Raw genomic sequence first — 15,252 nt, 5'->3', positions numbered from 1 at the left:
TGTGTGTGTGTGTGTGTGTGTGTGTGTGTGTGTGTGTGTGTGTGTGTGTGTGTGTGTGTGTGTGTGTGTACGTGTGTGTGTGTGGCCAGCTAGAGACATATTGTAGTGTAGGAGCCCACAGCAACATTTCCTGACCTTTGTCCACAGCACATCGCTTGATTAAATCCCTGTTAAGCTCTGAGAGGCACAGCGTGAATAATCCACCTGTTAAGGCTATGATCACTCTTGTTGTTCAATGTCAAGCTTGTGTCTTGAAGCTCAGACACACAAGTAGGATTTTCAAAAGTTTGCCTTCCAGTCAATCTCTTTTATTTTCACACAGCAAAGACCTTGAAGTAGTCAGCCACTCAGCCTTGATAAAAATACTCCAAACCTGAAGGTGGCAGTACTGTTGTTTGTCAATGCATGTCTGTGTGTGTCTAGATTCTAATGTTAGCTAGCTAGCTGCGCTAATGTTACTATTTTGTAGAAACCCCTTGTTGATACTAGCCAGATGGCCACAGCTAGATAACTACCCATGAAGACGACAAAGAAACAATTTAATTCACGCTCCATAATCCCATACTAGCTAGCTAATGTTAGCACAACATAGATAGCTAACGTAAACTCACTCACTTTTGTACATCGCCCTGGTCCGTACAATTGACCTTCTTTTAGCGCCAAAAAAACACAATACTTCCAGATCAACTGTAATGTCAATACCATTGTAAAGCACCCTTTCCAACAAAAGCCAGTACGAGACCTCCACGGTGCCCATTTCTGCATGATTCAAGAAGGCAATGAGCTCCGTCAGGTCTTTTTAAAAATGGTGGGTGGGTAAGCGAAACTAATGCGTGATAGTGAGAAGGAGAGATGTCGTGTGGGGAAACGGCTTTTTTTCACTCAATCTGTCCAACTTATCACCTTATCGCCTCTAAAATGTAAATAAAACACTATAAATAGTTTATATAATGTGTCATTACATACCTATTTGAAGGTTTGTGTCCAATTTTTTAGGGTGGTGCTAAAGTGATTTTCAGAAGTAAACAGCGGCTTTGAGAGTCATGATCGTTTGCAGTGATGACGCAAAAAATGACTAGGTATCCCCCTTACCCCCGTCACTGTCCATTTCTTGTTTTTAAACAATGAGAGAAGTGCTACACCTGGTGGAGAGAGATTGTAAGACAGAAATAGTTGCTTTATGCGTGCTGTATGTTACGACATGACACGTCACGATGTAACAGAGGGTCAGTTTTTTCAACTTTTCTCCAATACTATAAAGCCATTATCATGTCGATCAACGCTTGAATAGAAACATAGTTCACACAGTCACTACAATCCCATTAGTTTTCTTTGCAGCCTCGTTTGAATGTCGCGGTTGCGCACATTTGTACGGAATGTGGTGAGTTTACGTTAGCTAGCTAAGGACTCTGCACTAACTCAGCGGCTAACACAGGCAGCTGTTTCATGGAAACTAGCTAATCCATTGAGATTTAATTATAATATCAATACTAGCTGCAGTGGTTAGCTAGCTTGGAGGAAGTATTTAGTGTTGTATGTGTTGCGTCTATGGTTTTAGCTAGCTACCATCCCATAGCCAGCATTGCATATGAAGTGTTATTGTCTCATCCGTGGTTGTACAGAGAAAATGCCCTCTTTTTTCCATTTTGTTGTCTCTCCTGTTGGCTCCCCCAAGTGGGTGTTCATGCTCTCTGATTTGCTCAAAGTCAAGTTGTCGACCACTTAACGAGCATTGCAATTCTACAAGTAGAAATGTTAGGTTCAGGGTCTCCCCGGTGGTGCAGTGGTCTGTGCTACCAGAGATTCTGGGTTCGCACCCAGGCTCTGTCGCAGCTGGCCGCGACCGGGAGGTCCGTGGGGCGATGCACAATTGGCCTAGCGTCGTCCGGGTTAGGGAGAGTTTGGCCGGTAGGGATATCCTTGTCTCATCGCGCACAAGCGACTCCTGTGGCGGGTAGGGCGCAATGCGCGCTAACTAGGTCGCCAGGTGCACGGTGTTTCCTCCGACACATTGGTGCGGTTGGCTTCCAGGTTGGATGCGCGCTGTGTTAAGGAGCAGTGCGGCTTGGTTGGGTTGTGTTTCGGAGGACGCATGGCTCAAGAGCACGTCCATAGATTTTCGCCTTGTCTGCTCAGGTAATCAAACCAGAAAACGGTTAGTGGCCCAATGCTCTAACCACTAGGCTACCGGCCGCCTACCTCATCTATACAGCATAAATTACCAATGATAAACTAAGATGTCCGTCCAGTAACCAAAACAAGTGTTAAACAAATCAAAATATATTTTAAATTTTTGATTCTTCAAAGTAGCCACCCTTTGCCTTTTGATGACAGCTTTGCACACCTGGAATGCTTTTTCAACAGTCTTGAAGAAGTTCCCAAATATGCTGAGCACTTGTTGGCTGCGTTTCCTTCACTCTGCGGACCAACTCATCCCAAACCATCTCATTTGGGTTGAGGTCAGGTGATTGTGGAGGCCAGGTCATCTGATGCAGCACTCCATCACTCTCCTTGGTCAAATAGCCCTTGAACAGCCTGGAGGTGTGTTAGGTCATTGTCCTATTGAGAAAGAAAGGATAGTCCCACTAAGCGCATTCCAGATGGATGGCGTATCGCTGCAGAATGATGTGGTAGCCATCCTGGTTAAGTGTGCCTTTAATAAAAAATGTAAATCACTGACAGTGTCACCAGCAAAGCACCAACACACCTCTTCCTCCATGCTTCACGGTGGGAACCACACATATGGAGATCATCCGTTCACCTACTCTGCGTCTTACAAAGACACGGCGGTTGGAACCAAAAATCTCAAATTTGGACTCATCAGACCAAAGGACAGATTTCCACCGGTCTAATGTCCACTGCTCATGTTTCTTGGCCCAAGCAAGTCTCTTCTTCTTATTGGTGTCCTTTAAGTAGTAGTAGTTTATTTGCAGCAATACGACAATGAAGGCCTGATTCACGCAGTCTCTGAACAGTTGATGTTGAGATGTGTCTGTTACTTGAACTCTGTGAAGCATTTATTTGGGCTGGTAACTCTAATGAACATATCCTCTGCAGCAGAGGTAACTCTGGGTTTTCCTTTCCTGTGGCGGTACTCATAGCCACAGATTCATCATTTCCGCTTGATGGTATTTACAACTGCACTTGAAGAAACTTTCAAAGTTCTTGAAATTCTCCGGATTGACTGACCTTTATGTCTTAAAGTAATGATGGACTGTTGTTTCTCTTTGCTTATTTGAGCTGTTCTTTCCATAATATGGACTTGGTATTTTACCAAATGGGGCTATCTTCTGTATACCACCCCTACCTTGTCACAACACAACTGATTGGATGAAACGCATTAAGGAAAGAAATTCCACAAATGTACAAGGCACACCTGTTAATTGAATGCATCCCAGGTGACTACATAATGAAGCTGGTTGAGAGAATGCCAATGGTGTGCAAACTGTCATCAAGGCAAAGGGTGGCTACTTTGAAGAATCTCAACTATAAAGTATATTTTGATTTGTTTAACACTTTTTACTACATGATTCCATTTGTGTTATTTCATAGTGTGATGTCTTCACTATTATTCTACAATGTAGAAAATAGTTAAAGTAAAGGAAAACACTTGAATGAGTAGGTGTGTCCAAACCTTTGACTGGTACTATAAATATATATTTTTTATATTATGGCATTAATTTGTGTCACATATCAGTTTGCAAACAATGTAAAAATGTATCCTTGAGTTAATAAAGCCGCATACAAACATGGTCTCTTTCTTGAGTAAGGAAGCTCCAAAACGCAGGTCTAGCTCAGTACATTCTGTCATGAGGGGCAGCCAGCAAAAGATCAGAGCGTAGGAGTTGGAAATCTTCTCTAGTTGTGCCGTGATTGGCTCAGTGTTCTGCCATTCATGGGGATACTATGTTACCGCAGAATCTACAAGCTAGGCAGTTCAAGCCCCCTTGGCTGCTGCCATAGATTTACAGTAAAAGTGCCCGTCCAAGAAGGCTCAAGGTCATTGGCCACAGACAAAATGTCAAATCACGTTTTATCTACCGTAGCTCATGTCAACATCATACTTTCAATATCTTAGCTAGCAAGCTAGCTAGCTAGACAAGCAGTCATCATCATGAATCACATCGATAATCTACTGGCAAATTGCAAATTCAAAAATGAGTGGTTTGGAAGGAATCAGTAGCTAACTGCGAGCATCGTAAAAGCAATCTCTATTTTGCTTCCCTTGTCTGCTATTTGGTGGAGAGGGTGTGTGGTCCAAGTCTGGGTTTAAGGATTTAAAGCATCTGAAAACATTGGCCATGCTGTCAATCCAGCATGATTTCATCCAGAGAATGCCAGACTTGATGACAAAATAGAGCACATACAACAGATCTACCACTTCTTAGACTTGCTTTTAATAAGGAATGACAGATCTATAAATGACATTTCTGTGTGATTTTGTTCGGATCGCCCAAAAAGTTACATATTGCAACTTTAAAAAGGTACTTCTGACTCTATAAAACCTCTACTGCTCTTGGTCCCTATCAAACCAGTGAAACGCCAGGAGCTTAGTCATCATTTAAAGGCTGGAGTGCACCTGCTCCTCCTGCAAATTGAAGTGGATCTAGTGTGTCAGGTAAGGTTGAGGTGATATTATCCTTAATTAGCCTCTCAAAGCACTTCATGATGACAGAAATAAATGCTATGGGGCGAAAGTAATTTAGTTCAGTTACCTTTTCTTTCTTGAGTACATGAACAATGGTGGACATCTTGAAGCAAGTGGGGAAAGTGGACTGGGTTGGGAGAGATTGAATATGTCTGTAAACACTCCAGCCAGCTGGTCTGCGCATGCTCTGAGGATGCGGCTATGGATGCCGTCTGGGCCGGCAGCCTTGAGAGGGTTAACACGCTTAAATGTCTTACTCACATTGGCCACGGAGAACGAGCGCTCACAGTCCTTGGGAGCGAGCCACATCGAATGCACTGTGTTATCCTCAAAGTGGACAAAAAAGGTGTTTAGCTTGTCTGGGAGCAAGATGTCGGTGTCAGCGACTTGGCTGGTTTTCCCTTTGTAATCCGTGATTGTCTGTAGACCCTGCCACATATGCCTCGTGTCTGAGCTGTTGAATTGCAACTCCACTTTTTACCTGTTGACTAGGCCCTAATCTATGGATTTCACATGAATTGACAGGGGCGCAGCCATGGGTAGGCCTGGGATGGAATAGGCCCACCCACTGGGAAGCCGGGCACAGCCAGTCAGAATGAGTTTAAGACAGAAACACTAATCAGTTTCATCAGGTGTACGAGTGGCTGGTCTTAGACGAAGAAGGTGAAGAAGCTGGATGTGGAGGTCCTGGGCTGTTGTGGTTACATGTGGTCTGCGGTTGGACGTACTGCCAAATTCTCTAAAACGACATTGGAGGTGACTTATGGTAGAGAAAGGAACATTCATTTGTCTGGCAATAGCTCTGGTTACATTCCTGCAGTCAGCATGCCAATTGCACTCTCCCTCAAAACTTGAAACATCTGTGGCATTGTGTTGTGAAACAATAACTACACATTTTAGAGTGGCCTTTTATTGTCCCCAGCACAAGGTGTACCTCTGTAATGATCATGCTGTTTAATCAAATTCCTTATATGCCACACCTGTCAGGTGGATGGATCATTTTGGCAAAATAGAAATGCTCACTAACAGGGATGTAAACTAATTTGTGTACAAAATTTGAGAGAAATAAGTGTTTTGTGCAGATGGTACATTTCTGGGAGCTTTTATTTCATCTCATGAAAAATGGGACTAACACTTTACATGCTGCGTTTATATTTTAATTCAGTAGAATATGCATAAAATGCATCCTTCAATTGCAACTGCTGCCTATGTCCAAATATATTGTCTCAAGAAAATTTTATATTTTTAATACCCTCAAACCCAAGTTAGGCATACCGAATTTCAAAATAGGCCATCATCACTCAGTCGTGAATGAGCACGCAAAAAGCTAGAGACGGTGTAGTGCCGAAATCTCCCTGTTTCTATGTTTAATATAACACACATACATTATTAATTTCGGTTGCCTATCCTGACGTGAAGTTTGTTCTATAGGAAGTATTTGACTCTGATGTGTGACACAGAAAGTATTTGACTCCAGCCACAAAATTAAGGAAATTAGAAGATTCTGGAAGGGGGGAGATTTTCGGCACAAGACCGGCCCTGGTACCGTTGATGACAGACTGCAGACTGCTCTAAAGCAGAACTCCCCAGGTGAGATTACAGCTCAGTGGGGCAGCTGTTTCCATCCCTGACACCTTTTATTCAGGTAATGCGGTTAAGTTATTTACAGGCATGCATGCAGCATAAATTGCTTTGTTGGTTACCTTTCCTGTAGCTCTCACTTCTCCCTCACCTAGATAGGGTTTACGAGATAGATAGGTCGTAGACACAACACGGAGACCACACAGACCGATTCAAGTAGCCTATAAATGGTCCTACAGCTCCCCAGTCAAACTATACTCATCTGATAAAAAATATTCAAGACAGAGCTACTGGTCAGCAGCCCATGGAGCCCTATACTCTCATCTTGGCATGGACAAAGGCAAACTGTTCCTGTTGTCACCCTTTTTTCGGAATGAGCACTAATGAGTGGAAAGGTGAGACTACTCTACTGTACAGTGCATGCATAACGGCTGTATAATTGTTGCCCTCCCAACAATAGAATAATAATATAACGCAGTTAAATCATCCCAAATAGTCGACACATTCAGTCACAAAACAATATAATATAAAGCCTATCGTTTACTTCGACATTAGCTACAATCACAGCTCGCTTTGTTCCGTATCCCTCAATAGAAAACCGCTACTGTAATCAGCATGGGACATTATCTTGCAAAATTGCTACAGCCAAAGAAGTATGTATATTTGATAGGCCTACTTACATGTATAGTAGTAGGCTACTTTTCAAAGTAGAACCTCCTCAGAGAATCGAGCACATTTCCATTCCAAATGGTCCGAATCCCGGACCAACAGTGTCACTTGCAGCTAAACTCGCTTGTCTGCGCTTTGGCTTTCATCGATTTGCTGACGTTTTAACGCTCTATTTTTTCTTCTTCAAATTCACGAGATATAATAGGTATATTTGTATCTTTGTTGCGCGAGCATTTTTTGGGAACACTCGTGTCCCCAATCTATAACGCTGTAATAGAGCACGCTTCACAAACCAAGTCTCCTTGGAAACAGGACGGGGGAAGGGGGGGATTTTGCATAGGCTACACAAAAATCCAACACATTTAAGATAATGTCCCGTGGCAATTAAAAATGTGTTATACTGTATATCACACTGTTACATTGTGTTGTTGCTTTGTTTAATTTATTACACTGACACTATTGTCACCATGCCTATAAGCAGGTTATGCTCCATTCAGCTCGTAATAGTAGATGAAACCTGGTCATGAATGGACATATCTTAGTTGTAAAGTCAGCCACTCAGCCTGCAATATGCTGTTACACAGCCTGACACTGGATCCTATGGTGAAAAAAGGGGAAGGGGTATTCTCTCTCTCCCTGCCTGGCTATTAACTTACTGCACATGGAGGATCCTCCTTTGTGGCCCATCAATATCATTAGGGAAAGTTCAACATTGCTGCTAGGATAGTTCAAGGGCAATCCCCGGCAACTGATATCACCATAGGATTGCCTTTGTTTCCTTCCATTTATGTTGACAGAACCCCTACTGCTTTCCTTTCACATGGATGGGGCTCTCGTCATGGATACCATACACTACTATGGTAAAGATACAGTAGGCCTATGCCAAGTTTTTGGTTGGGTCTACCAAAAGTACTGCACTGTACACATTTGCACCATAAATTAGCAAAGAATCTCTCTCTCTCTTTCCCACCCCTTTAATTTACGTTTCAGTGTTCTCCACTCCACCCTATCATTATATCTCTATAGGCCTTTTACCCTTCTACCTCACCCTTTCTCTTTCATTATATTGCCAATTCCCTCCCTCCCTCCCTGTCTCGCTACCTCCCTCCCTCTCTGTCTCTCTCCCTCCCTCCCTCCCTCTCTACCTGGTTGTCATTTACAGGAACACACCACACTTGACGTCATTCTCCAACAACATGGTCCAGACGAAGCTGATGGGATTGGCACTTCAACCTTTTCAGCTCGTTGAGGTGATTCGGGCATATACAGTTACAGTGACCAATGTTGTCATATGAATGTGGTCTTGACTTGCATAATCTTCACATTCTCTTTCTCTACAATTGATCCTCTAGCTAGCCTACTGTTTAAATGGGGTACATAGGCTATGGCTTATGCAGACAGCAAAAGTACAGACATAGCAGGCATTAAAGGATTAGGATTCATTAGCAGATTAGGAAAGGAAAAGAGCTTATTATTACCACAACAAGGCTTTCGGGTTAGAGCCCGGCCCCATAGGCTCAGCTATTCCATCGTCATAGTAGCAAATGACTGTAACTAATTCATTACTTAGACCAGCTGTTCAAAGTATTGGCCTACAAGGCTACTGTATCTCTCTCATTGTCTTAAGAATCACAACTCTTTGTTTAACAATGCAAACAATGCTGTTCTGTATTATGAAATACTTGGCTATATGCTGTATGTTGTCTTTAATAACATTAAAAGCTCTAAGAGTTGAAAATGGTAAAAGGCCCAGTGCAGTCAAAAACATTATTTTTGTTTTTTATTTTTGTGTTTTATTTCATATTACATCAGCTGATGAAACTAACACTGTAAAAGTATGAAAAACATTGTGCAGTGTTATTTCCTGATAGTTGCTGGTTGAGAATACAATCTACACAGTACCTTCTAATCAGAAAGTTTGAATAGTTTTGGCTTTCCATGGCATCTATTAAATTGGTTAATAGACTAATAACAAAGAGAGTTCCAAACCTCTCTGCCAGCAAGTTTTTGTAATGGATTTCTTCATCTGAACGAGAGGCGGACCAAAGCGCAGCGTGGTTGTTTTGATTCATGTTTTAATAAATCCCTTCACATGAACAAACTAACAAAAACAAGAAATGTGAAAACTCAAACCAGCCCTATCTGGTGCAAAACACAGAGACAGGAACAATCACCCACAAACACACAGTGAAACCCAGGCTACCTAAGTATGATTCTCAATCAGAGACAACTAATGACACCTGCCTCTGATTGAGGACCATACTAGGCCGAAACATAGAAATACCCAAATCATAGAAAAACAAACATAGACTGCCCACCCAACTCACGCCCTGACCATACTAAATAATGACAAAACAAAGGAAATAAAGGTCAGAACGTGACAGTTTTCAGTTAGAGTTTTTTGCTAAACAGCTATTTTGCCTATTTTAATGGAAATCTATTACATTGAGGTAGCCTACTTAATTGTTACCCAGAAATTATTTGATATTGATATAATAACGTCTGAATTGGGCCTTGGCTGTGTTTGTTTGTCTACTTATTATAGGCCCATCAAATCTTTGGAGCAGGCCATCGACGACTCCTCTCCATCACACTCTGTTCTGTGTGATGTTGTCATATACACTACATGACCAAAAGTATGTTGGACACCTGCTCGTTAAACATCTCATTCCAAAATCATGGGCATTAATATGGAGTTGGTCCCCCTTTTGCTGCTATAATAGCCTCCACTCTTCTGCAAAAGCTTTCCAATAGATGTTGGAACATTCCTGCGGGGATATGCTTCCTTTCAGCCACAAGAGCATTAGTAAGGTTGGGCACTGATGTTAGGCAATTAGGCCTGGCTCGCAGTCAGCATTCCAATTCATTCCAAAGGGGTTCGATGGGGTTGAGGTGAGGGCTCTGTGCAGGCCAGTCAAGTTCTTCTACACAGATCTCAACAAAGCATTTCTGTATGGACCTCGCTTTGTGCACAGGGACATTCTCATGCTGAAACAGGAAAGGGACTTCCCCTAACTGTTGCCACAAAGTTGGAAACACAAAATTGTCTAGAATGTCATTGTATCCTGTAGCGTTAAGATTTCCCATCACTGGAACTAAGGGGCCTAGCCCGAACCATGAAAAAAAGTCCCAGACCATTATTCCTCATCCACCAAACTTTACAGTTGGCACTATGCATTGGGGCAGGTAGTGTTCTCCTGGAATTCGCCGGACTGCCAGATGGTGAAGTGTGATTCATCACTCCAGAGAATGTGTGTCCACTGCTCCAGAGTCCAATGGCAGCAAGCTTTACACCAGTCCAGCTGACGCTTGGCATTGTGCATGGTGATCTTAGGCTTGTGTGCAACTGCTCGGCCAAGAAAACCCATTTCATGAAGCTTCCTATGAACAGTTCTTGTGCTGACCTTGCTGCCAAAGGCAGTTTGGAACTCAATATTGAGTGTTGCAACCGAAGACAGATGATTTTCATGATTTTACGCTCTACACGCTTCAGCACTCATCAGTCCTGTTCTGTGAGCTTGTGTGGCCTACCACTTTGCAGGTGTAGCTCCTAGACATTTCCACTTCACAATAACAGCACTTTCAGTTGATGGGGCAGCTCTAGCAGGGCAAAAATTTGACGAAATTGATTTGTTGGAAAGATGGCATCCTATGACGGTGCCATGTTGAATATATAGTATATATATTTTGTATGTATAGTGTAAAAGCTCCATGAATATAAAACACTTGTAAGGTTATAACACAGAGTTTCAAAACCCAGAGGCGCAACATCGTGAGACTCCCGGGAATGTTTACGAAACAGACCAGGCCGGTGTTTGGGGTTTCATAAGTCAATGAGAGAAGTGAAAGATTCTTCATTAGTTGTGAATTTTCTCAAAATCTAAACGCACAACTTAGATTTCACACAATGTCTTAAGTAGTTGAACATGTTATTACTCCAACGTCGTGAAAGTGACAATATGAAACATTTCATTTTCGGAAAAATCTATTTTATATTGAAGGAGTGTCTTTGATTTGACTGCACATGTGCGGTTAGGCACGAGACGACCGTTAGACTTTTTTATTTTTTATTATTATGAATAAAACAAACACAAAAACAGAAATATACAAAAAATAGTACATAAAACTAACAGTATTACATATCAAGATACATTTTCAATTTGTATTAAAGTTTTATGGTGCGTATTGCTTTTTTGTTTTTACATTTACTGATAATTTCAAAATAATATTTCAATTCTATCTTCAATAATGTGAAGAGGGTTTTGTTCTCCGCCCACTTCATTTTATGGATAAAGAATAAACAAATGAACTGTGAATGTTAAATCACCGTCCATATCATTTGGATCAAAATAAAACAAAATATCAGTCTCTCCAATGAACATTAATAGTAATTTATTTTAAAATAAAATCTTCTAACTCACAACAAATTCTTCTGACATAAGAACAAACTGATGACGTGTTTCTGCGCATGAGCTTAGCTAGCCAACGTCGCCATGACATCGCCTATAAGTGTGATCGGGGATTTCTATTGGAGAAGCAGTTTTAGTCTATCTTCATACTGTACTGTACTGTTTTATGAAAACCCATGTCATGTGACATTAGCACGGAAACTACTTCCGTCTGGAATTATCCAATTGTTGATTGACAAGTCTTTGAACGAATCAAAAAACGCAAATAGACCAGTCTGACCAATCACAACGAAGAAAGGGCAGAATTGTATCTCTTGAAGTCCATAATTCGGTCATAGATGGTATCGAATGGAGGTGGAAAGTTTAATGTTTGTTAACCTATGGTTGAAACCGTTATTAGAATATGAATGGAATAACATACTCAAACTTTGATAATATCGAACATGTTTTGAAATTAGGCGAAACATTTGAGAAACAACCAAAAGGCGCATACCACACGGTGAGATGTAAGTGGAATTTTGATCATACTTGCTAGCTAGCTTGCTATGATAATATTAGCTAGCTAGTTAACGTTAATCCCCAAAACATATGATTCAAATGAAATAACTAGCTACTTCGTCTAAATCTAGTGGTCCATTTAGAGTCCTTAGTTTAAACCGTACTATTACATGTTTGTACTTTTAATTGGGCTTTTGGCTAGCCGCACTTGCTTCTGGCATCCATTGATTCGTTTGAGTAGCTACAACAATAGTGGTGGCCTTGTGGCTCCATCTGTTGATGAACAATGGTAACTTCAACTTCATTTTATCAGAATGGACCAAACCAATGATGTTTTTGTGCGTAGCCTTCAGTCTGCCCATATGCTTTGCTGTGTAATTCAGTAGTTTGGAGCTCAGACTGTTCTTGTCTCTTTGATCCAGATGACTTTAAACCAGCCTCCATTGACATCGCCTGTGTGGGGGAGCTGGAGGTGGGAAAGGGAGAACAAGTTACTATCACACTGCCCAATCTGGAGGTAAGAATTAAGCACATAAATTATCCCCTCCTTTAATCTCTATATCCAGTGATCAACTGATTACCTTGATTTTCCGCTTTAACCTAGGGATCCACTGCCCCTGTAACAGTCTTCAAAGGATCCAAGAGGCCTTATATGAAGGAATGTATTCTCATCGTAAACCACGATACTGGAGAGTACCGTCTGGAGAAACTCAACAGCAACATTGCTGTTAAGAAGACCAGGTGGGTGGACAGACTACGGTCAACTTGTTTATTTGGGCAAACTCTAGCAAAACATTTTTGCAATGGAGAAGCAATAAGCATTTCTTATTGGACACTAACTCTCCATTTTGAACTGCTTCCTATCTAGATTATCTTGTCATTCTGATTTGCATTACATATTTAGTTGTTAACTATAATCGTGTGTGTGTGTGTGTGTGTTTTTTGTCAGGGCTGAAGGCAGCAGTAAGATCCAGTCTCGTATAGAGCAGCAGACCAGTCGTCTGAGCCAGCAGATGAAGACTAGTGGTAATGGTAGCAGCAGCAAGACCCCAGCAGGCTCCAAGAGCTCTCCTCCCAAAGAGAATATGTCCCCTGCCTCCCCCATGGATGACATTGAGAGAGGTATGTAGACCACAAGTAGAGCATTGTGTGTAAAAGCTATCCTTCTCTCAAACCATCTACACTGAACAAAAATATAAGTCCATTTACACATGTAAAGTCTTGGTCCCATGTTCAATGAGCTGAAATAAAATATTCCAGTAATTTGACATTTGTGCTGGGGACAAGTGTGAAATCCATAGATTAGGGCATCATTTATTTATTTCAATTGACTGATTTCCTGATATGACCTGACCAGTAAAATCTTTGAAATTATTGCATGTTGGGTTTTATATTTTTGTTCTGTATATTTGTACAAATTCTAGTCCATGGTCACATAAATTAAGCAATTGCTATGTTTGTAAATCCTCTTGTGTTGTGATTCAAGGTCAGAGGTGACATCATTGTTTTCTCTCTGTGTGTGTGTGTGTGTCTGCGCGTGTGCTACAGAGCTAATGGCAGAGGCGCGGGTCATGGACCAGATGAGTAGTGGGGACTCGTCCTCAGACTCCCACAGCTCCTCATCCTCCAGTAGTGGGGACAGTTCCAGCGGTAGTGACTCTGAGGATGAGTCCCGGCACCCCCCTCCCCCTAGACCCCCTGGGGGTCCCCCCACAGGGCCACCACCCCACCAGGGCATGCCTGTCCTCACCACTGTCACCACCACCACCTCCCCACCATCACCAACTCGCAGTGGAGGACACCTATTGAGCACACTAAGTAAGTTCATCCCTATATCTTCCCGTCTCTCTCACTTACTCTCTGTGTCAGTCTATCTCCTCTCCTGTAAAACTCTAATAGTTCACTTAATTTCACTTTGTGACAAAACAAGAATCATTATACCATCTAAACCGCTCTGAAATATAATTTAAATAACCAAAAATATTGTATTTTCAGCTGTTTGAAGCTGGTGTACAAAACAGAAAGTAAAAGAAACTTAAGAACAGGAAGCATAGCATCTTAGACTTGCTTTCAATGAGAGTTTGGTTGGTCGCCCAAAAAGTTACACATCGCAGCTTTTAAATACTTGTATAGAACCATTTTATATTTGCATTGCCATATCAGAATTTATTTTTGCATTACTGTGGATGTAGGCTAGGGTTGGGCGATGTCTGGAATGACACATCGTCTCATCGACCTGTCCAAACATTGTTGATATACGATTGTATTGTCTATTTATTTATTTTTCCCAGGGCTGGGGGAGCGTGTAGTTGTGTTGCCTAGCAATGCAGTAAATGATCTGTAATGAAGCCTCTGTCATGCAGAAATCACCCGATTTAGAGTCTAATCATTAGACTTCGATGTGGAAATCATCTTACCAATATTGTATTTTCTTGTGTGCAAATACATTTGATAAATATAAACCAATCATATGGTGGTATGTGGTACTGATAACTTTGAATGGTGATTTGGAACTAAACATTGTAGGCCTACAGTGCGATACGAAACCCTTTCAATGGTGATTTTGGACAATTTTGACTGAGATCAATTGGTTATGTTCACTATAGAAGAAATCAATGGGCAGTCTTCTTGGGAGAGCTAAGCAAACAGTCACACTAAGTGCACAGCAGCAGGTCAGCGCAGAACTCACATCCTACCTACAGTGCCTAGCGAAAGTATTCGTCCCCCCTGGAAATTTTCCTATTTTGTTGCATTGCAACCTGTATTTTTTAACAGATTTTTATTAGTGAAGTGAAATGGAAAAAAATACTTAAAAAAAATACTTTTAGAAAAACAAAAAAAAACATTCCAAACGGAAAAGTGGTGTGTGCATATGTATTCACCCCCTTTGCTATGAAGCCCCTAAATAAGATCTGGTGCAACCAATTACCTTCTGAAGTCACACAGATTGCACACAGGTGGACTTTAACAAATTAAGTGTCACATGATCTGTCACATGATTTCAGTATATGTACACCTGTTCTGAAAAGCCCCAGGGTCTGCAACACCACTAAGCAAAGGGCACCACCAAGTAAGTGGCACCATGAAGACCAAGGACACGTCCAAACAGGTCAGGGACACAGTTGTGGAGAAGTACAGATCAGGGTTGGGTTGTAAAAAAATATCCAAAGCTTTGAACATCCCACGGAGCACCGTTTTAAATCTATTATTAAAAAGTGGAAAGAATATGGCACCACAACAAACCTGTCAAGAGCGGGCCGCCCACCAAACCTCAGATCAGGCAGGGAGGGCATTAATCAGAGAGGCAACAAAGAGACCAAAGATAACCCTGAAGGAGCTGCAAAGCTCCACAGCGGAGATTGGAGTATCTGTCCATAGGACCACTTTAAGCCGTACACTCCACAGAGCTGGGCTTTACGGAATAGTTGAAAAAAAAAGCCATTGCTT

The 15,252-nt window shown here is 41.6% G+C and overlaps 2 protein-coding genes across 2 annotated transcripts in view; one reads left to right on the top strand and one right to left on the bottom strand.

The window, feature by feature from the left end:
- The window catches only part of LOC109868082 (uncharacterized), a 68,690-nt gene extending 61,516 nt beyond the window's left edge, over positions 1-7,174 (bottom strand). The window contains exon 1 of the mRNA XM_020457505.2: positions 6,910-7,174. The gene's annotated coding sequence lies outside the window, so the exon portion shown is untranslated. The remainder of the gene's footprint in view (positions 1-6,909) is intronic.
- Positions 7,175-11,431: 4,257 nt separating this feature from the next.
- Positions 11,432-15,252, top strand: part of LOC109868113 (ELL-associated factor 2-like) — a 12,511-nt gene continuing 8,690 nt past the window's right edge. Inside the window, exons 1-5 of the mRNA XM_020457565.2 lie at positions 11,432-11,813; positions 12,228-12,322; positions 12,410-12,546; positions 12,755-12,927; positions 13,354-13,623. Coding sequence (XP_020313154.1) covers positions 11,711-11,813; positions 12,228-12,322; positions 12,410-12,546; positions 12,755-12,927; positions 13,354-13,623 — 778 coding nt within the window. The 5' untranslated portion in view covers positions 11,432-11,710. The remainder of the gene's footprint in view (positions 11,814-12,227; positions 12,323-12,409; positions 12,547-12,754; positions 12,928-13,353; positions 13,624-15,252) is intronic.

The sequence above is a fragment of the Oncorhynchus kisutch genome, linkage group LG2 (assembly GCF_002021735.2).
Source record: "Oncorhynchus kisutch isolate 150728-3 linkage group LG2, Okis_V2, whole genome shotgun sequence".
NCBI lineage: Eukaryota > Metazoa > Chordata > Actinopteri > Salmoniformes > Salmonidae > Oncorhynchus > Oncorhynchus kisutch.
The sequence above is the reverse complement of the archived record's forward strand: the minus strand, read 5'-3'. Positions and strand labels throughout refer to the sequence as shown.